Source organism: Diadema antillarum, unplaced genomic scaffold (assembly GCF_040938485.1).
Source record: "Diadema antillarum isolate AM-2024a unplaced genomic scaffold, OU_Dant_1.0 seq00000086_RagTag, whole genome shotgun sequence".
NCBI classification, from domain to species: Eukaryota; Metazoa; Echinodermata; class Echinoidea; order Diadematoida; family Diadematidae; genus Diadema; species Diadema antillarum.
Window position 1 is genome coordinate 481,906 of NW_027271178.1, and position 21,472 is coordinate 503,377.

The 21,472-nt window shown below is 39.9% G+C and overlaps 1 protein-coding gene across 1 annotated transcript in view; it reads left to right on the forward strand.

Moving 5' to 3' along the window:
• LOC139726508 (uncharacterized) overlaps nt 1–21,472 on the forward strand; it is a 105,056-nt gene that overhangs the window by 40,293 nt on the left and 43,291 nt on the right. Inside the window, exons 33-45 of the mRNA XM_071637465.1 lie at nt 189–623; nt 1,093–1,527; nt 2,210–2,641; nt 5,016–5,447; nt 6,111–6,542; nt 7,206–7,637; nt 8,301–8,725; nt 9,401–9,827; nt 10,491–10,922; nt 11,586–12,010; nt 12,686–13,132; nt 15,971–16,390; nt 19,256–19,675. Coding sequence (XP_071493566.1) covers nt 189–623; nt 1,093–1,527; nt 2,210–2,641; nt 5,016–5,447; nt 6,111–6,542; nt 7,206–7,637; nt 8,301–8,725; nt 9,401–9,827; nt 10,491–10,922; nt 11,586–12,010; nt 12,686–13,132; nt 15,971–16,390; nt 19,256–19,675 — 5,594 coding nt within the window. The remainder of the gene's footprint in view (nt 1–188; nt 624–1,092; nt 1,528–2,209; nt 2,642–5,015; nt 5,448–6,110; nt 6,543–7,205; nt 7,638–8,300; nt 8,726–9,400; nt 9,828–10,490; nt 10,923–11,585; nt 12,011–12,685; nt 13,133–15,970; nt 16,391–19,255; nt 19,676–21,472) is intronic.

Genomic DNA, 21,472 nt, shown 5'->3' on the forward strand with positions numbered 1-21,472 from the left:
TTGATCAATAAGTCCCTAGCATGAATACTCAGAGATGGCCGTAGAGAAATTTGTTTCCTACGAGTAGCTTGACTCATGATATTTTTTTTTTCAAATGATAGAATTTATTGATTTCTCGAAGCAACATAATTTTACAGAGGATAAATGAATTACAAAGTTATTTTATGATATTTTCTTTGATTCGACAGAGTGCGGAAAATGTTTGAATTTCTGCGTCTGGACACCTTGGTGCAACGATGAGGCCCCTGGTAGGTTGGCAAGCGATGCTCTTGTGGAAGAGGAACTTCTTTCGGACGTTCAGCACTATCCCGGATTCCCAGCCTTCTGCATCATCCGCAGAGACGTGGAATGCCGAACTGTCGACACTCATATGTACGCCAACGAGACCGACGACGCTGCAACGTGTGACCCTGACATTGGTCTGCAGTGCAGAAATGGTCCTCTGCGTCCCCCTTGTAGGGATTACGAAATAAGGTTCCTCTGTTGTGGTACCACGTGTCCTCCTAAATGTCGGCCAACACCACCACCTCCTCCTCCTCCTACAACTACACCACCAGTCATCATTGAAACAACTACGCCTAAAACGCGACCTCCGCCAACACCGAAACCACCGACACCACCAGGTAACGGAATGGCACAGCGTCTTTACTGTGATTTATTTCAAAAGCAAATACAACATTTTTACTTAATTTGATGATATAATTTGCCATCAACATAACTCTACTCATTGTTATATCTACCCCGGAAGAAAAAAATCCACCTCATTACTAAACTGAGAAGATTTGTCGTTGTAGATGTGAAACAGGAGAAATGTTAAAGTGTAAAGGGTTTACCAGTATTTTTCCAGATTTACAATGCATACACTTGGAATAGAAAATCTTATGACTAGCTCTCTTTTTTAGTGTTGATCAATAAGTCCCTAGCATGAATACTCAGAGATGGCCGTAGAGAAATTTGTTTCCTACGAGTAGCTTGACTCATGATATTTTTTTTTTCAAATGATAGAATTTATTGATTTCTCGAAGCAACATAATTTTACAGAGGATAAATGAATTACAAAGTTATTTTATGATATTTTCTTTGATTCGACAGAGTGCGGAAAATGTTTGAATTTCTGCGTCTGGACACCTTGGTGCAACGATGAGGCCCCTGGTAGGTTGGCAAGCGATGCTCTTGTGGAAGAGGAACTTCTTTCGGACGTTCAGCACTATCCCGGATTCCCAGCCTTCTGCATCATCCGCAGAGACGTGGAATGCCGAACTGTCGACACTCATATGTACGCCAACGAGACCGACGACGCTGCAACGTGTGACCCTGACATTGGTCTGCAGTGCAGAAATGGTCCTCTGCGTCCCCCTTGTAGGGATTACGAAATAAGGTTCCTCTGTTGTGGTACCACGTGTCCTCCTAAATGTCGGCCAACACCACCACCTCCTCCTCCTCCTACAACTACACCACCAGTCATCATTGAAACAACTACGCCTAAAACGCGACCTCCGCCAACACCCAAACCACCGACACCACCAGGTAACGGAATGGCAGCTCGTCTTAATTGTGATTTATTTTGCAAACAAATACAACATTTTTACTTAATTTGATGATATAATTTGCCATCAACATAACTCTACTCATTGTTATATCTACCCCGGAAGAAAAAATCCACCTCATTACTAAACTGAGAAGATTTGTCGTTATAGATGTGAAACAGGACAAATGTTAAAGTGCAAAGGGTTTACCAGTATTTATCTAGATTTTTTTTAGTAAGAAGATGTTTTTTAGTAAGAAGATATTTAAATATTTGAAAAAAGTATAAAAAACACAGATATGTGTTTAAATTGTTTGTATCAAAGAAATGTTTTTGTGTTGAAGTAATAACTTTGTAATTCATTTATCCTCTATAAAATTATGTTGCTTCGAGAAATCAATAAATTCTATCATTTGAAAAAAAGAAGTATGTATCCAGATTTACAATGCATACACTTGGAATAGAAAGTCTTATGACTAGCTCTCGTTTTTAGTGTTGATAAATAAGTCTCTAGCATGAATACTCAGAGATGGCCGTAGAGAAATTTGTTTCCTACGAGTAGCTTGACTCATGATATTTTTTTTTTTCAAATGATAGAATTTATTGATTTCTCGAAGCAACATAATTTTACAGAGGATAAATGAATTACAAAGTTATTTTATGATATTTTCTTTGATTTGACAGAGTGCGGAAAATGTTTGAATTTCTGCGTCTGGACACCTTGGTGCAACGATGAGGCCCCTGGTAGGTTGGCAAGCGATGCTCTTGTGGAAGAGGAACTTCTTTCGGACGTTCAGCACTATCCCGGATTCCCAGCCTTCTGCATCATCCGCAGAGACGTGGAATGCCGAACTGTCGACACTCATATGTACGCCAACGAGACCGACGACGCTGCAACGTGTGACCCTGACATTGGTCTGCAGTGCAGAAATGGTCCTCTGCGTCCCCCTTGTAGGGATTACGAAATAAGGTTCCTCTGTTGTGGTACCACGTGTCCTCCTAAATGTCGGCCAACACCACCACCTCCTCCTCCTCCTACAACTACACCAATCATCATTGAAACAACTACGCCTAAAACGCGACCTCCGCCAACACCGAAACCACCGACACCACCAGGTAACGGAATGGCACAGCGTCTTTATTGTGATTTATTTCAAAAGCAAATACAACATTTTTACTTAATTTGATGATATAATTTACCATCAACATAACTCTACTCATTGTTATATCTACCCCGGAAGAAAAAATCCACCTCAATACTAAACTGAGAAGATTTGTCGTTATAGATGTGAAACAGGAGAAATGTTAAAGTGTAAAGGGTTTACCAGTATTTTTCCAGATTTACAATGCATACACTTGGAATAGAAAATCTTATGACTAGCTCTCTTTTTTAGTGTTCAAGTTCAAGTTCAAGTTCATTTATTTTCATTTCCAACAAACAAAATAATTGGAAGTACAATGAAACATTCGTATAAACAGATGTCAGAAAATCAGTACCACAATGCGATCAACAGAAATAACATTGTAACACAGATACAGGTAAATTTCCAACATAGATACAAAAAATAACTCGTGTCGCTGTGGTAAATGCATACACAATATTGCTGGAAATGGAGGGGACTGCTAAAAAGCAGAGCTTGTAGAGTGCAGTCCCCTCGTATAAAAAAAAAAACCACACACACACACACACACACATAGTAACAAAAACAACAAAACAACAATTTCCCTAAGCGGAAAAAAGAAAAAAAAAAGACAGACAAATACACACATACATGCACACATACCAATGCACATTGACAGACACAAGGCGGCTCTCTTGTAAGGAAAGATAGATGAGAGGATAGAGATATAGTGAGGAAGGTAGTAAGTCCCGAAGTGGGCAAGAGGGGGGGGGGGGGCAGAGAGAGAGAGAGAAGGAAACGATGGGTCATAACCAGGGCACTAGAGGCACAGAAGTACGGGCTCACTGATAAACAAAGTGTGTATAGTGACACTACCGAGCAACAACAGTTTTGAAAATCACAAATATATATATATATATATACATATATATATATATATATATATAAAGAATGAATCATTATGCTGCATACGACATTTTTAAATATTTCTTTAACTTTAAAGAAAATGTATGAAAACTTAAAGCTTCTTTGATGTTATTATCAAGAGAATTCCAGAATTTTGGTCCAGAAAAGGAGAATAAGGATTTAGCAAAAACCGTCCTAGTCAAAGGCAAATGATATTCATGGGATTGACGGGTTGGATATGCATGAACAGTTTCATTCTTTAAAAACATGGAATCAAACACCAGGGGGAGAGAATTGTTGGTGAGTTTGTACATGAATTGTCCTAATTGCAAACGATAAAGATCATAAATTTTCAGAATATTATTTTCGTGAAATAAATTATTAGTATGACTTCTCCACGATTCGTGACAAATGATACGAAGAGCTTTTTTCTGTAATAATAATATTCTTTCTGTATAAGTAGAAAAAGTGTTTCCCCATGCGAGTATCCCGTAGTTTAAATAAGGTAGTATCAAAGTAGAATATAACATAAAAAGTACATTTTTGGGAAGATAAAATTTGACTTTGTTTATAATACCTATATTCCTTGAAATAACACGACATACAGAATCAATATGCAAACCCCAGGTAAGTTCATTGTCCAGGATCGAACCTAAAAATTTGATGGAAGAGACTTCTTCTATGACCGTGTCTTCCAGAAGAACATTTCTCGGTAAATTTTCCAGCGAATTACTGAACAACATACAATTAGTTTTTTGCAAATTTATTGACAGTTTGTTCGCTCTTATCCAATGAAGTAACTTCATTAATTCACTATTTAAAGTATCAATTAATCGATCGGGATCAGAATCAGATAAAAACACATTAGTATCATCTGCAAATAATAAGAAAGAGAGGATGTTTGAAGAATTTGACATATCATTGACATAAAGAATAAATAAAAGGGGACCTAGTAAACTTCCCTGAGGAACACCACAGTCAACATTTTGCGTAGTCGATGCGTGACCGTTGATAAATACAAATTGTTTTCGATTAGTAAGGTAACTCGTGAACCACTCCAAGGCCTTTCCCCTGATACCATAATGTGATAATTTGTGAAGCAGTATGTTGTGGTCTATGGTATCAAAGGCCTTGGAGAGGTCCAGGAAGACTCCAATAGTATGATGAAATGTATCTATCGCTTTTGAAACCCTGTCAAGGAAAGTAAGGATTGCATGAGATGTGCAATGCTTTTGCCGAAATCCGAACTGATAATCAGAAATTATTTTATGAGTGTTGATAAAAAAGTCTCTAGCATGAATACTCAGAGATGGCCGTAGAGAAATTTGTTTCCTACGAGTAGCTTGACTCATGATATTTTTTTTTTCAAATGATAGAATTTATTGATTTCTCGAAGCAACATAATTTTACAGAGGATAAATGAATTACAAAGTTATTTTATGATATTTTCTTTGATTTGACAGATTGCCACATATGTCTGAATTTCTGCGTCTGGACACCTTGGTGCAACGATGAGGCCCCTGGTAGGTTGGCAAGCGATGCTCTTGTGGAAGAGGAACTTCTTTCGGATGTTCAGCACTATCCTGGATTCCCAGCCATGTGCATCATCCGCAGAGACGTGGAATGCCGAACTGTCGACACTCATATGTACGCCAACGAGACCGACGACGCTGCAACGTGTGACCCTGACATTGGTCTGCAGTGCAGAAATGGTCCTCTGCGTCCCCCTTGTAGGGATTACGAAATAAGGTTCCTCTGTTGTGGTACCACGTGTCCTCCTAAATGTTGGCCAAAACCAACACCGCCCGAAATTACAACACCACATTCTCCACCACCTACAACAACTACCCCCGAAACAACGACAACAGAAAAACCTCCGACAAAGCAACCGCCAGGTAATGCAATATCATATTGTCTTTATCGTGACTGATCTCAGGAAAATGTCATATTCATAGAATACCATGATGTAATTGCATGGCATCCGAATATTAAATGAATGATCAAAGTTTACTATAAACTGAGAGCATTTGCATGTTTTAAAACCTAAAAATCAATTTTGTATTTCTTTGTTTCTTTGTTTGTTTTTCTTTCGAGCAACACTGAAAAGAATCATAACAGTTGAAATGGCGATCGTACTTTAAACCGGACCTGCACACAATTTGGTTACCCATCCCAAAGAAAAAATAAAGAAACCTTTCTTCATGTCCAGGTATTAAAGGAATTCTAAATGAGTTGATGAATTTGACAATAACGGAATATCGCTTGGTAAACGATTACTTCTTTGTTGATTAAAGGCTTGATTGTAATCAAATATGAAAGACTCAGCTATGTCCAAAATAGAAGGTAAAAAGATACTTTTGATACGAGGTTAACATGTTGCTTGAAATTGAAACATAAAAGGTGTAGAATTAGCTATCGATTATCATGTGATATCAGCTGTTGAACTTGAGTTTCAGGAAGATTTCAGTATCCTTTTGTCATCAATGGCCTCAGCCGAGGATTCTAGTCTTTGTTATTTGTTGACAGTCCGATATATAAAACGTACCTTGATTTGACAGATTGCCGCAAATGTCTGAATTTCTGCGTCTGGACACCTTGGTGCAACGATGAGGCCCCTGGTAGGTTGGCAAGCGATGCTCTTGTGGAAGAGGAACTTCTTTCGGATGTTCAGCACTATCCTGGATTCCCAGCCATGTGCATCATCCGCAGAGACGTGGAATGCCGAACTGTCGACACTCATATGTACGCCAACGAGACCAACGACGCTGCAACGTGTGACCCTGACATTGGTCTGCAGTGCAGAAATGGTCCTCTGCGTCCCCCTTGTAGGGATTACGAAATAAGGTTCCTCTGTTGTGGTACCACGTGTCCTCCTAAATGTTGGCCAAAACCAACAACGCCCGAAATTACAACAACACAACCTCCACCATCTACAACACCTCCCCCCGAAACAACGACACCAGAAACAACCCCGACAAAGCCACCGCCAGGTAATGCAATATCATATTGTCTTTATCGTGACTGATCTCAGGAAAATGTCATATTCATAGAATACCATGATGTAATTGCATGGCATCCGAATATTAAATGAATGATCAAAGTTTACTATAAACTGAGAGCATTTGCATGTTTTAAAACCTAAAAATCAATTTTGTATTTCTTTGTTTCTTTGTTTGTTTTTCTTTCGAGCAACACTGAAAAGAATCATAACAGTTGAAATGGCGATCGTACTTTAAACCGGACCTGCACACAATTTGGTTACCCATCCCAAAGAAAAAATAAAGAAACCTTTCTTCATGTCCAGGTATTAAAGGAATTCTAAATGAGTTGATGAATTTGACAATAACGGAATATCGCTTGGTAAACGATTACTTCTTTGTTGATTAAAGACTTGATTGTAATCAAATATGAAAGACTCAGCTATGTCCAAAATAGAAGGTAAAAAGATACTTTTGATACGAGGTTAACATGTTGCTTGAAATTGAAACATAAAAGGTGTAGAATTAGCTATCGATTATCATGTGATATCAGCTGTTGAACTTGAGTTTCAGGAAGATTTCAGTATCCTTTTGTCATCAATGGCCTCAGCCGAGGATTCTAGTCTTTGTTATTTGTTGACAGTCCGATATATAAAACGTACCTTGATTTGACAGATTGCCGCAAATGTCTGAATTTCTGCGTCTGGACACCTTGGTGCAACGATGAGGCCCCTGGTAGGTTGGCAAGCGATGCTCTTGTGGAAGAGGAACTTCTTTCGGATGTTCAGCACTATCCCGGATTCCCAGCCATGTGCATCATCCGCAGAGACGTGGAATGCCGAACTGTCGACACTCATATGTACGCCAACGAGACCAACGACGCTGCAACGTGTGACCCTGACATTGGTCTGCAGTGCAGAAATGGTCCTCTGCGTCCCCCTTGTAGGGATTACGAAATAAGGTTCCTCTGTTGTGGTACCACGTGTCCTCCTAAATGTTGGCCAAAACCAACAACGCCCGAAATTACAACAACACAACCTCCACCATCTACAACACCTCCCCCCGAAACAACGACACCAGAAACAACCCCGACAAAGCCACCGCCAGGTAATGCAATATCATATTGTCTTTATCGTGACTGATCTCAGGAAAATGTCATATTCATAGAATACCATGATTTAATTGCATGGCATCCGAATATTAAATGAATGATCAAAGTTTACTATAAACTGAGAGCATTTGCATGTTTTAAAACCTAAAAATCAATTTTGTATTTCTTTGTTTCTTTGTTTGTTTTTCTTTCGAGCAACACTGAAAAGAATCATAACAGTTGAAATGGCGATCGTACTTTAAACCGGACCTGCACACAATTTGGTTACCCATCCCAAAGAAAAAGTCAAGAAACCTTTCTTCATGTCTAGGTATTAAAAGAATTCTAAGTGAGTTGATGAATTTGACAATAACGGAATATCGCTTGGTAAACGATTACGTCTTTGTTGATTAAAGGCTTGATTGTAATCAAATATGAAAGACTCAGCTATGTCCAAAATAGAAGGTAAAAAGATACTTTTGATACGAGGTTAACATGTTGCTTGAAATTGAAACATAAAAGGTGTAGAATTAGCTATCGATTATCATGTGATATCAGCTGTTGAACTTGAGTTTCAGGAAGATTTCAGTATCCTTTTGTCATCAATGGCCTCAGCCGAGGATTCTAGTCTTTGTTATTTGTTGACAGTCCGATATATAAAACGTACCTTGATTTGACAGATTGCCGCAAATGTCTGAATTTCTGCGTCTGGACACCTTGGTGCAACGATGAGGCCCCTGGTAGGTTGGCAAGCGATGCTCTTGTGGAAGAGGAACTTCTTTCGGATGTTCAGCACTATCCCGGATTCCCAGCCATGTGCATCATCCGCAGAGACGTGGAATGCCGAACTGTCGACACTCATATGTACGCCAACGAGACCAACGACGCTGCAACGTGTGACCCTGACATTGGTCTGCAGTGCAGAAATGGTCCTCTGCGTCCCCCTTGTAGGGATTACGAAATAAGGTTCCTCTGTTGTGGTACCACGTGTCCTCCTAAATGTTGGCCAAAACCAACAACGCCCGAAATTACAACAACACAACCTCCACCATCTACAACACCTCCCCCCGAAACAACGACACCAGAAACAACAACGACAAAGCCACCGCCAGGTAATGCAATATCATATTGTCTTTATCGTGACTGATCTCAGGAAAATGTCATATTCATAGAATACTATGATGTAATTGCATGGCATCCGAATATTAAATGAATGATCAAAGTTTACTATAAACTGAGAGCATTTGCATGTTTTAAAACCTAAAAATCAATTTTGTATTTCTTTGTTTCTTTGTTTGTTTTTCTTTCGAGCAGCACTGAAAAGAATCATAACAGTTGAAATGGCGATCGTACTTTAAACCGGACCTGCACACAATTTGGTTACCCATCCCAAAGAAAAAATAAAGAAACCTTTCTTCATGTCCAGGTATTAAAGGAATTCTAAATGAGTTGATGAATTTGACAATAACGGAATATCGCTTGGTAAACGATTACTTCTTTGTTGATTAAAGACTTGATTGTAATCAAATATGAAAGACTCAGCTATGTCCAAAATAGAAGGTAAAAAGATACTTTTGATACGAGGTTAACATGTTGCTTGAAATTGAAACATAAAAGGTGTAGAATTAGCTATCGATTATCATGTGATATCAGCTGTTGAACTTGAGTTTCAGGAAGATTTCAGTATCCTTTTGTCATCAATGGCCTCAGCCGAGGATTCTAGTCTTTGTTATTTGTTGACAGTCCGATATATAAAACGTACCTTGATTTGACAGATTGCCGCAAATGTCTGAATTTCTGCGTCTGGACACCTTGGTGCAACGATGAGGCCCCTGGTAGGTTGGCAAGCGATGCTCTTGTGGAAGAGGAACTTCTTTCGGATGTTCAGCACTATCCCGGATTCCCAGCCATGTGCATCATCCGCAGAGACGTGGAATGCCGAACTGTCGACACTCATATGTACGCCAACGAGACCAACGACGCTGCAACGTGTGACCCTGACATTGGTCTGCAGTGCAGAAATGGTCCTCTGCGTCCCCCTTGTAGGGATTACGAAATAAGGTTCCTCTGTTGTGGTACCACGTGTCCTCCTAAATGTTGGCCAAAACCAACAACGCCCGAAATTACAACAACACAACCTCCACCATCTACAACACCTCCCCCCGAAACAACGACACCAGAAACAACCCCGACAAAGCCACCGCCAGGTAATGCAATATCATATTGTCTTTATCGTGACTGATCTCAGGAAAATGTCATATTCATAGAATACCATGATGTAATTGCATGGCATCCGAATATTAAATGAATGATCAAAGTTTACTATAAACTGAGAGCATTTGCATGTTTTAAAACCTAAAAATCAATTTTGTATTTCTTTGTTTCTTTGTTTGTTTTTCTTTCGAGCAACACTGAAAAGAATCATAACAGTTGAAATGGCGATCGTACTTTAAACCGGACCTGCACACAATTTGGTTACCCATCCCAAAGAAAAAATAAAGAAACCTTTCTTCATGTCCAGGTATTAAAGGAATTCTAAATGAGTTGATGAATTTGACAATAACGGAATATCGCTTGGTAAACGATTACTTCTTTGTTGATTAAAGGCTTGATTGTAATCAAATATGAAAGACTCAGCTATGACCAAAATAGAAGGTAAAAAGATACTTTTGATACGAGGTTAACATGTTGCTTGAAATTGAAACATAAAAGGTGTAGAATTAGCTATCGATTATCATGTGATATCAGCTGTTGAACTTGAGTTTCAGGAAGATTTCAGTATCCTTTTGTCATCAATGGCCTCAGCCGAGGATTCTAGTCTTTGTTATTTGTTGACAGTCCGATATATAAAACGTACCTTGATTTGACAGATTGCCGCAAATGTCTGAATTTCTGCGTCTGGACACCTTGGTGCAACGATGAGGCCCCTGGTAGGTTGGCAAGCGATGCTCTTGTGGAAGAGGAACTTCTTTCGGATGTTCAGCACTATCCCGGATTCCCAGCCATGTGCATCATCCGCAGAGACGTGGAATGCCGAACTGTCGACACTCATATGTACGCCAACGAGACCAACGACGCTGCAACGTGTGACCCTGACATTGGTCTGCAGTGCAGAAATGGTCCTCTGCGTCCCCCTTGTAGGGATTACGAAATAAGGTTCCTCTGTTGTGGTACCACGTGTCCTCCTAAATGTTGGCCAAAACCAACAACGCCCGAAATTACAACAACACAACCTCCACCATCTACAACACCTCCCCCCGAAACAACGACACCAGAAACAACCACGACAAAGCCACCGCCAGGTAATGCAATATCATATTGTCTTTATCGTGACTGATCTCAGGAAAATGTCATATTCATAGAATACCATGATGTAATTGCATGGCATCCGAATATTAAATGAATGATCAAAGTTTACTATAAACTGAGAGCATTTGCATGTTTTAAAACCTAAAAATCAATTTTGTATTTCTTTGTTTCTTTGTTTGTTTTTCTTTCGAGCAGCACTGAAAAGAATCATAACAGTTGAAATGGCGATCGTACTTTAAACCGGACCTGCACACAATTTGGTTACCCATCCCAAAGAAAAAATAAAGAAACCTTTCTTCATGTCCAGGTATTAAAGGAATTCTAAATGAGTTGATGAATTTGACAATAACGGAATATCGCTTGGTAAACGATTACTTCTTTGTTGATTAAAGACTTGATTGTAATCAAATATGAAAGACTCAGCTATGTCCAAAATAGAAGGTAAAAAGATACTTTTGATACGAGGTTAACATGTTGCTTGAAATTGAAACATAAAAGGTGTAGAATTAGCTATCGATTATCATGTGATATCAGCTGTTGAACTTGAGTTTCAGGAAGATTTCAGTATCCTTTTGTCATCAATGGCCTCAGCCGAGGATTCTAGTCTTTGTTATTTGTTGACAGTCCGATATATAAAACGTACCTTGATTTGACAGATTGCCGCAAATGTCTGAATTTCTGCGTCTGGACACCTTGGTGCAACGATGAGGCCCCTGGTAGGTTGGCAAGCGATGCTCTTGTGGAAGAGGAACTTCTTTCGGATGTTCAGCACTATCCCGGATTCCCAGCCATGTGCATCATCCGCAGAGACGTGGAATGCCGAACTGTCGACACTCATATGTACGCCAACGAGACCAACGACGCTGCAACGTGTGACCCTGACATTGGTCTGCAGTGCAGAAATGGTCCTCTGCGTCCCCCTTGTAGGGATTACGAAATAAGGTTCCTCTGTTGTGGTACCACGTGTCCTCCTAAATGTTGGCCAAAACCAACAACGCCCGAAATTACAACAACACAACCTCCACCATCTACAACACCTCCCCCCGAAACAACGACACCAGAAACAACAACGACAAAGCCACCGCCAGGTAATGCAATATCATATTGTCTTTATCGTGACTGATCTCAGGAAAATGTCATATTCATAGAATACCATGATGTAATTGCATGGCATCCGAATATTAAATGAATGATCAAAGTTTACTATAAACTGAGAGCATTTGCATGTTTTAAAACCTAAAAATCAATTTTGTATTTCTTTGTTTCTTTGTTTGTTTTTCTTTCGAGCAGCACTGAAAAGAATCATAACAGTTGAAATGGCGATCGTACTTTAAACCGGACCTGCACACAATTTGGTTACCCATCCCAAAGAAAAAATAAAGAAACCTTTCTTCATGTCCAGGTATTAAAGGAATTCTAAATGAGTTGATGAATTTGACAATAACGGAATATCGCTTGGTAAACGATTACTTCTTTGTTGATTAAAGACTTGATTGTAATCAAATATGAAAGACTCAGCTATGTCCAAAATAGAAGGTAAAAAGATACTTTTGATACGAGGTTAACATGTTGCTTGAAATTGAAACATAAAAGGTGTAGAATTAGCTATCGATTATCATGTGATATCAGCTGTTGAACTTGAGTTTCAGGAAGATTTCAGTATCCTTTTGTCATCAATGGCCTCAGCCGAGGATTCTAGTCTTTGTTATTTGTTGACAGTCCGATATATAAAACGTACCTTGATTTGACAGATTGCCGCAAATGTCTGAATTTCTGCGTCTGGACACCTTGGTGCAACGATGAGGCCCCTGGTAGGTTGGCAAGCGATGCTCTTGTGGAAGAGGAACTTCTTTCGGATGTTCAGCACTATCCCGGATTCCCAGCCATGTGCATCATCCGCAGAGACGTGGAATGCCGAACTGTCGACACTCATATGTACGCCAACGAGACCAACGACGCTGCAACGTGTGACCCTGACATTGGTCTGCAGTGCAGAAATGGTCCTCTGCGTCCCCCTTGTAGGGATTACGAAATAAGGTTCCTCTGTTGTGGTACCACGTGTCCTCCTAAATGTTGGCCAAAACCAACAACGCCCGAAATTACAACAACACAACCTCCACCATCTACAACACCTCCCCCCGAAACAACGACACCAGAAACAACAACGACAAAGCCACCGCCAGGTAATGCAATATCATATTGTCTTTATCGTGACTGATCTCAGGAAAATGTCATATTCATAGAATACCATGATGTAATTGCATGGCATCCGAATATTAAATGAATGATCAAAGTTTACTATAAACTGAGAGCATTTGCATGTTTTAAAACCTAAAAATCAATTTTGTATTTCTTTGTTTCTTTGTTTGTTTTTCTTTCGAGCAACACTGAAAAGAATCATAACAGTTGAAATGGCGATCGTACTTTAAACCGGACCTGCACACAATTTGGTTACCCATCCCAAAGAAAAAATAAAGAAACCTTTCTTCATGTCCAGGTATTAAAGGAATTCTAAATGAGTTGATGAATTTGACAATAACGGAATATCGCTTGGTAAACGATTACTTCTTTGTTGATTAAAGACTTGATTGTAATCAAATATGAAAGACTCAGCTATGTCCAAAATAGAAGGTAAAAAGATACTTTTGATACGAGGTTAACATGTTGCTTGAAATTGAAACATAAAAGGTGTAGAATTAGCTATCGATTATCATGTGATATCAGCTGTTGAACTTGAGTTTCAGGAAGATTTCAGTATCCTTTTGTCATCAATGGCCTCAGCCGAGGATTCTAGTCTTTGTTATTTGTTGACAGTCCGATATATAAAACGTACCTTGATTTGACAGATTGCCGCAAATGTCTGAATTTCTGCGTCTGGACACCTTGGTGCAACGATGAGGCCCCTGGTAGGTTGGCAAGCGATGCTCTTGTGGAAGAGGAACTTCTTTCGGATGTTCAGCACTATCCCGGATTCCCAGCCATGTGCATCATCCGCAGAGACGTGGAATGCCGAACTGTCGACACTCATATGTACGCCAACGAGACCAACGACGCTGCAACGTGTGACCCTGACATTGGTCTGCAGTGCAGAAATGGTCCTCTGCGTCCCCCTTGTAGGGATTACGAAATAAGGTTCCTCTGTTGTGGTACCACGTGTCCTCCTAAATGTTGGCCAAAACCAACAACGCCCGAAATTACAACAACACAACCTCCACCATCTACAACACCTCCCCCCGAAACAACGACACCAGAAACAACCACGACAAAGCCACCGCCAGGTAATGCAATATCATATTGTCTTTATCGTGACTGATCTCAGGAAAATGTCATATTCATAGAATACCATGATGTAATTGCATGGCATCCGAATATTAAATGAATGATCAAAGTTTACTATAAACTGAGAGCATTTGCATGTTTTAAAACCTAAAAATCAATTTTGTATTTCTTTGTTTCTTTGTTTGTTTTTCTTTCGAGCAGCACTGAAAAGAATCATAACAGTTGAAATGGCGATCGTACTTTAAACCGGACCTGCACACAATTTGGTTACCCATCCCAAAGAAAAAATAAAGAAACCTTTCTTCATGTCCAGGTATTAAAGGAATTCTAAATGAGTTGATGAATTTGACAATAACGGAATATCGCTTGGTAAACGATTACTTCTTTGTTGATTAAAGACTTGATTGTAATCAAATATGAAAGACTCAGCTATGTCCAAAATAGAAGGTAAAAAGATACTTTTGATACGAGGTTAACATGTTGCTTGAAATTGAAACATAAAAGGTGTAGAATTAGCTATCGATTATCATGTGATATCAGCTGTTGAACTTGAGTTTCAGGAAGATTTCAGTATCCTTTTGTCATCAATGGCCTCAGCCGAGGATTCTAGTCTTTGTTATTTGTTGACAGTCCGATATATAAAACGTACCTTGATTTGACAGATTGCCGCAAATGTCTGAATTTCTGCGTCTGGACACCTTGGTGCAACGATGAGGCCCCTGGTAGGTTGGCAAGCGATGCTCTTGTGGAAGAGGAACTTCTTTCGGATGTTCAGCACTATCCCGGATTCCCAGCCATGTGCATCATCCGCAGAGACGTGGAATGCCGAACTGTCGACACTCATATGTACGCCAACGAGACCAACGACGCTGCAACGTGTGACCCTGACATTGGTCTGCAGTGCAGAAATGGTCCTCTGCGTCCCCCTTGTAGGGATTACGAAATAAGGTTCCTCTGTTGTGGTACCACGTGTCCTCCTAAATGTTGGCCAAAACCAACAACGCCCGAAATTACAACAACACAACCTCCACCATCTACAACACCTCCCCCCGAAACAACGACACCAGAAACAACAACGACAAAGCCACCGCCAGGTAATGCAATATCATATTGTCTTTATCGTGACTGATCTCAGGAAAATGTCATATTCATAGAATACCATGATGTAATTGCATGGCATCCGAATATTAAATGAATGATCAAAGTTTACTATAAACTGAGAGCATTTGCATGTTTTAAAACCTAAAAATCAATTTTGTATTTCTTTGTTTCTTTGTTTGTTTTTCTTTCGAGCAGCACTGAAAAGAATCATAACAGTTGAAATGGCGATCGTACTTTAAACCGGACCTGCACACAATTTGGTTACCCATCCCAAAGAAAAAATAAAGAAACCTTTCTTCATGTCCAGGTATTAAAGGAATTCTAAATGAGTTGATGAATTTGACAATAACGGAATATCGCTTGGTAAACGATTACTTCTTTGTTGATTAAAGACTTGATTGTAATCAAATATGAAAGACTCAGCTATGTCCAAAATAGAAGGTAAAAAGATACTTTTGATACGAGGTTAACATGTTGCTTGAAATTGAAACATAAAAGGTGTAGAATTAGCTATCGATTATCATGTGATATCAGCTGTTGAACTTGAGTTTCAGGAAGATTTCAGTATCCTTTTGTCATCAATGGCCTCAGCCGAGGATTCTAGTCTTTGTTATTTGTTGACAGTCCGATATATAAAACGTACCTTGATTTGACAGATTGCCGCAAATGTCTGAATTTCTGCGTCTGGACACCTTGGTGCAACGATGAGGCCCCTGGTAGGTTGGCAAGCGATGCTCTTGTGGAAGAGGAACTTCTTTCGGATGTTCAGCACTATCCCGGATTCCCAGCCATGTGCATCATCCGCAGAGACGTGGAATGCCGAACTGTCGACACTCATATGTACGCCAACGAGACCAACGACGCTGCAACGTGTGACCCTGACATTGGTCTGCAGTGCAGAAATGGTCCTCTGCGTCCCCCTTGTAGGGATTACGAAATAAGGTTCCTCTGTTGTGGTACCACGTGTCCTCCTAAATGTTGGCCAAAACCAACAACGCCCGAAATTACAACAACACAACCTCCACCATCTACAACACCTCCCCCCGAAACAACGACACCAGAAACAACAACGACAAAGCCACCGCCAGGTAATGCAATATCATATTGTCTTTATCGTGACTGATCTCAGGAAAATGTCATATTCATAGAATACCATGATGTAATTGCATGGCATCCGAATATTAAATGAATGATCAAAGTTTACTATAAACTGAGAGCATTTGCATGTTTTAAAACCTAAAAATCAATTTTGTATTTCTTTGTTTCTTTGTTTGTTTTTCTTTCGAGCAACACTGAAAAGAATCATAACAGTTGAAATGGCGATCGTACTTTAAACCGGACCTGCACACAATTTGGTTACCCATCCCAAAGAAAAAATAAAGAAACCTTTCTTCATGTCCAGGTATTAAAGGAATTCTAAATGAGTTGATGAATTTGACAATAACGGAATATCGCTTGGTAAACGATTACTTCTTTGTTGATTAAAGACTTGATTGTAATCAAATATGAAAGACTCAGCTATGTCCAAAATAGAAGGTAAAAAGATACTTTTGATACGAGGTTAACATGTTGCTTGAAATTGAAACATAAAAGGTGTAGAATTAGCTATCGATTATCATGTGATATCAGCTGTTGAACTTGAGTTTCAGGAAGATTTCAGTATCCTTTTGTCATCAATGGCCTCAGCCGAGGATTCTAGTCTTTGTTATTTGTTGACAGTCCGATATATAAAACGTACCTTGATTTGACAGATTGCCGCAAATGTCTGAATTTCTGCGTCTGGACACCTTGGTGCAACGATGAGGCCCCTGGTAGGTTGGCAAGCGATGCTCTTGTGGAAGAGGAACTTCTTTCGGATGTTCAGCACTATCCCGGATTCCCAGCCATGTGCATCATCCGCAGAGACGTGGAATGCCGAACTGTCGACACTCATATGTACGCCAACGAGACCAACGACGCTGCAACGTGTGACCCTGACATTGGTCTGCAGTGCAGAAATGGTCCTCTGCGTCCCCCTTGTAGGGATTACGAAATAAGGTTCCTCTGTTGTGGTACCACGTGTCCTCCTAAATGTTGGCCAAAACCAACAACGCCCGAAATTACAACAACACAACCTCCACCATCTACAACACCTCCCCCCGAAACAACGACACCAGAAACAACAACGACAAAGCCACCGCCAGGTAATGCAATATCATATTGTCTTTATCGTGACTGATCTCAGGAAAATGTCATATTCATAGAATACCATGATGTAATTGCATGGCATCCGAATATTAAATGAATGATCAAAGTTTACTATAAACTGAGAGCATTTGCATGTTTTAAAACCTAAAAATCAATTTTGTATTTCTTTGTTTCTTTGTTTGTTTTTCTTTCGAGCAGCACTGAAAAGAATCATAACAGTTGAAATGGCGATCGTACTTTAAACCGGACCTGCACACAATTTGGTTACCCATCCCAAAGAAAAAATAAAGAAACCTTTCTTCATGTCCAGGTATTAAAGGAATTCTAAATGAGTTGATGAATTTGACAATAACGGAATATCGCTTGGTAAACGATTACTTCTTTGTTGATTAAAGACTTGATTGTAATCAAATATGAAAGACTCAGCTATGTCCAAAATAGAAGGTAAAAAGATACTTTTGATACGAGGTTAACATGTTGCTTGAAATTGAAACATAAAAGGTGTAGAATTAGCTATCGATTATCATGTGATATCAGCTGTTGAACTTGAGTTTCAGGAAGATTTCAGTATCCTTTTGTCATCAATGGCCTCAGCCGAGGATTCTAGTCTTTGTTATTTGTTGACAGTCCGATATATAAAACGTACCTTGATTTGACAGATTGCCGCAAATGTCTGAATTTCTGCGTCTGGACACCTTGGTGCAACGATGAGGCCCCTGGTAGGTTGGCAAGCGATGCTCTTGTGGAAGAGGAACTTCTTTCGGATGTTCAGCACTATCCCGGATTCCCAGCCATGTGCATCATCCGCAGAGACGTGGAATGCCGAACTGTCGACACTCATATGTACGCCAACGAGACCAACGACGCTGCAACGTGTGACCCTGACATTGGTCTGCAGTGCAGAAATGGTCCTCTGCGTCCCCCTTGTAGGGATTACGAAATAAGGTTCCTCTGTTGTGGTACCACGTGTCCTCCTAAATGTTGGCCAAAACCAACAACGCCCGAAATTACAACAACACAACCTCCACCATCTACAACACCTCCCCCCGAAACAACGACACCAGAAACAACAACGACAAAGCCACCGCCAGGTAATGCAATATCATATTGTCTTTATCGTGACTGATCTCAGGAAAATGTCATATTCATAGAATACCATGATGTAATTGCATGGCATCCGAATATTAAATGAATGATCAAAGTTTACTATAAACTGAGAGCATTTGCATGTTTTAAAACCTAAAAATCAATTTTGTATTTCTTTGTTTCTTTGTTTGTTTTTCTTTCGAGCAACACTGAAAAGAATCATAACAGTTGAAATGGCGATCGTACTTTAAACCGGACCTGCACACAATTTGGTTACCCATCCCAAAGAAAAAATAAAGAAACCTTTCTTCATGTCCAGGTATTAAAGGAATTCTAAATGAGTTGATGAATTTGACAATAACGGAATATCGCTTGGTAAACGATTACTTCTTTGTTGATTAAAGACTTGATTGTAATCAAATATGAAAGACTCAGCTATGTCCAAAATAGAAGGTAAAAAGATACTTTTGATACGAGGTTAACATGTTGCTTGAAATTGAAACATAAAAGGTGTAGAATTAGCTATCGATTATCATGTGATATCAGCTGTTGAACTTGAGTTTCAGGAAGATTTCAGTATCCTTTTGTCATCAATGGCCTCAGCCGAGGATTCTAGTCTTTGTTATTTGTTGACAGTCCGATATATAAAACGTACCTTGATTTGACAGATTGCCGCAAATGTCTGAATTTCTGCGTCTGGACACCTTGGTGCAACGATGAGGCCCCTGGTAGGTTGGCAAGCGATGCTCTTGTGGAAGAGGAACTTCTTTCGGATGTTCAGCACTATCCCGGATTCCCAGCCATGTGCATCATCCGCAGAGACGTGGAATGCCGAACTGTCGACACTCATATGTACGCCAACGAGACCAACGACGCTGCAACGTGTGACCCTGACATTGGTCTGCAGTGCAGAAATGGTCCTCTGCGTCCCCCTTGTAGGGATTACGAAATAAGGTTCCTCTGTTGTGGTACCACGTGTCCTCCTAAATGTTGGCCAAAACCAACAACGCCCGAAATTACAACAACACAACCTCCACCATCTACAACACCTCCCCCCGAAACAACGACACCAGAAACAACAACGACAAAGCCACCGCCAGGTAATGCAATATCATATTGTCTTTATCGTGACTGATCTCAGGAAAATGTCATATTCATAGAATACCATGATGTAATTGCATGGCATCCGAATATTAAATGAATGATCAAAGTTTACTATAAACTGAGAGCATTTGCATGTTTTAAAACCTAAAAATCAATTTTGTATTTCTTTGTTTCTTTGTTTGTTTTTCTTTCGAGCAGCACTGAAAAGAATCATAACAGTTGAAATGGCGATCGTACTTTAAACCGGACCTGCACACAATTTGGTTACCCATCCCAAAGAAAAAATAAAGAAACCTTTCTTCATGTCCAGGTATTAAAGGAATTCTAAATGAGTTGATGAATTTGACAATAACGGAATATCGCTTGGTAAACGATTACTTCTTTGTTGATTAAAGACTTGATTGTAATCAAATATGAAAGACTCAGCTATGTCCAAAATAGAAGGTAAAAAGATACTTTTGATACGAGGTTAACATGTTGCTTGAAATTGAAACATAAAAGGTGTAGAATTAGCTATCGATTATCATGTGATATCAGCTGTTGAACTTGAGTTTCAGGAAGATTTCAGTATCCTTTTGTCATCAATGGCCTCAGCCGAGGATTCTAGTCTTTGTTATTTGTTGACAGTCCGATATATAAAACGTACCTTGATTTGACAGATTGCCGCAAATGTCTGAATTTCTGCGTCTGGACACCTTGGTGCAACGATGAGGCCCCTGGTAGGTTGGCAAGCGATGCTCTTGTGGAAGAGGAACTTCTTTCGGATGTTCAGCACTATCCCGGATTCCCAGCCATGTGCATCATCCGCAGAGACGTGGAATGCCGAACTGTCGACACTCATATGTACGCCAACGAGACCAACGACGCTGCAACGTGTGACCCTGACATTGGTCTGCAGTGCAGAAATGGTCCTCTGCGTCCCCCTTGTAGGGATTACGAAATAAGGTTCCTCTGTTGTGGTACCACGTGTCCTCCTAAATGTTGGCCAAAACCAACAACGCCCGAAATTACAACAACACAACCTCCACCATCTACAACACCTCCCCCCGAAACAACGACACCAGAAACAACAACGACAAAGCCACCGCCAGGTAATGCAATATCATATTGTCTTTATCGTGACTGATCTCAGGAAAATGTCATATTCATAGAATACCATGATGTAATTGCATGGCATCCGAATATTAAATGAATGATCAAAGTTTACTATAAACTGAGAGCATTTGCATGTTTTAAAACCTAAAAATCAATTTTGTATTTCTTTGTTTCTTTGTTTGTTTTTCTTTCGAGCAGCACTGAAAAGAATCATAACAGTTGAAATGGCGATCGTACTTTAAACCGGACCTGCACACAATTTGGTTACCCATCCCAAAGAAAAAATAAAGAAACCTTTCTTCATGTCCAGGTATTAAAGGAATTCTAAATGAGTTGATGAATTTGACAATAACGGAATATCGCTTGGTAAACGATTACTTCTTTGTTGATTAAAGACTTGATTGTAATCATGTGGGGGCGCTGTGGCATAGTGGATAAGACTCCCGACTCCCAAACGGAGGACCGTGAGTTCGAATCCCGCCCAGTGCTTACATCCTTGGACAAGATGTTTTTACCCACAATGTCCCTCTCGACCCAGGTGTATAAATGGGTACCTGGCAACGCTAGGGTAATAATAATAGCAGGGCCCTCTGGTAGAGCAGTGGCAACACTGAAGAGGCTACCCTGGGTAAATAAGACCTTATTATTATATCAAATATGAAAGACTCAGCTATGTCCAAAATAGAAGGTA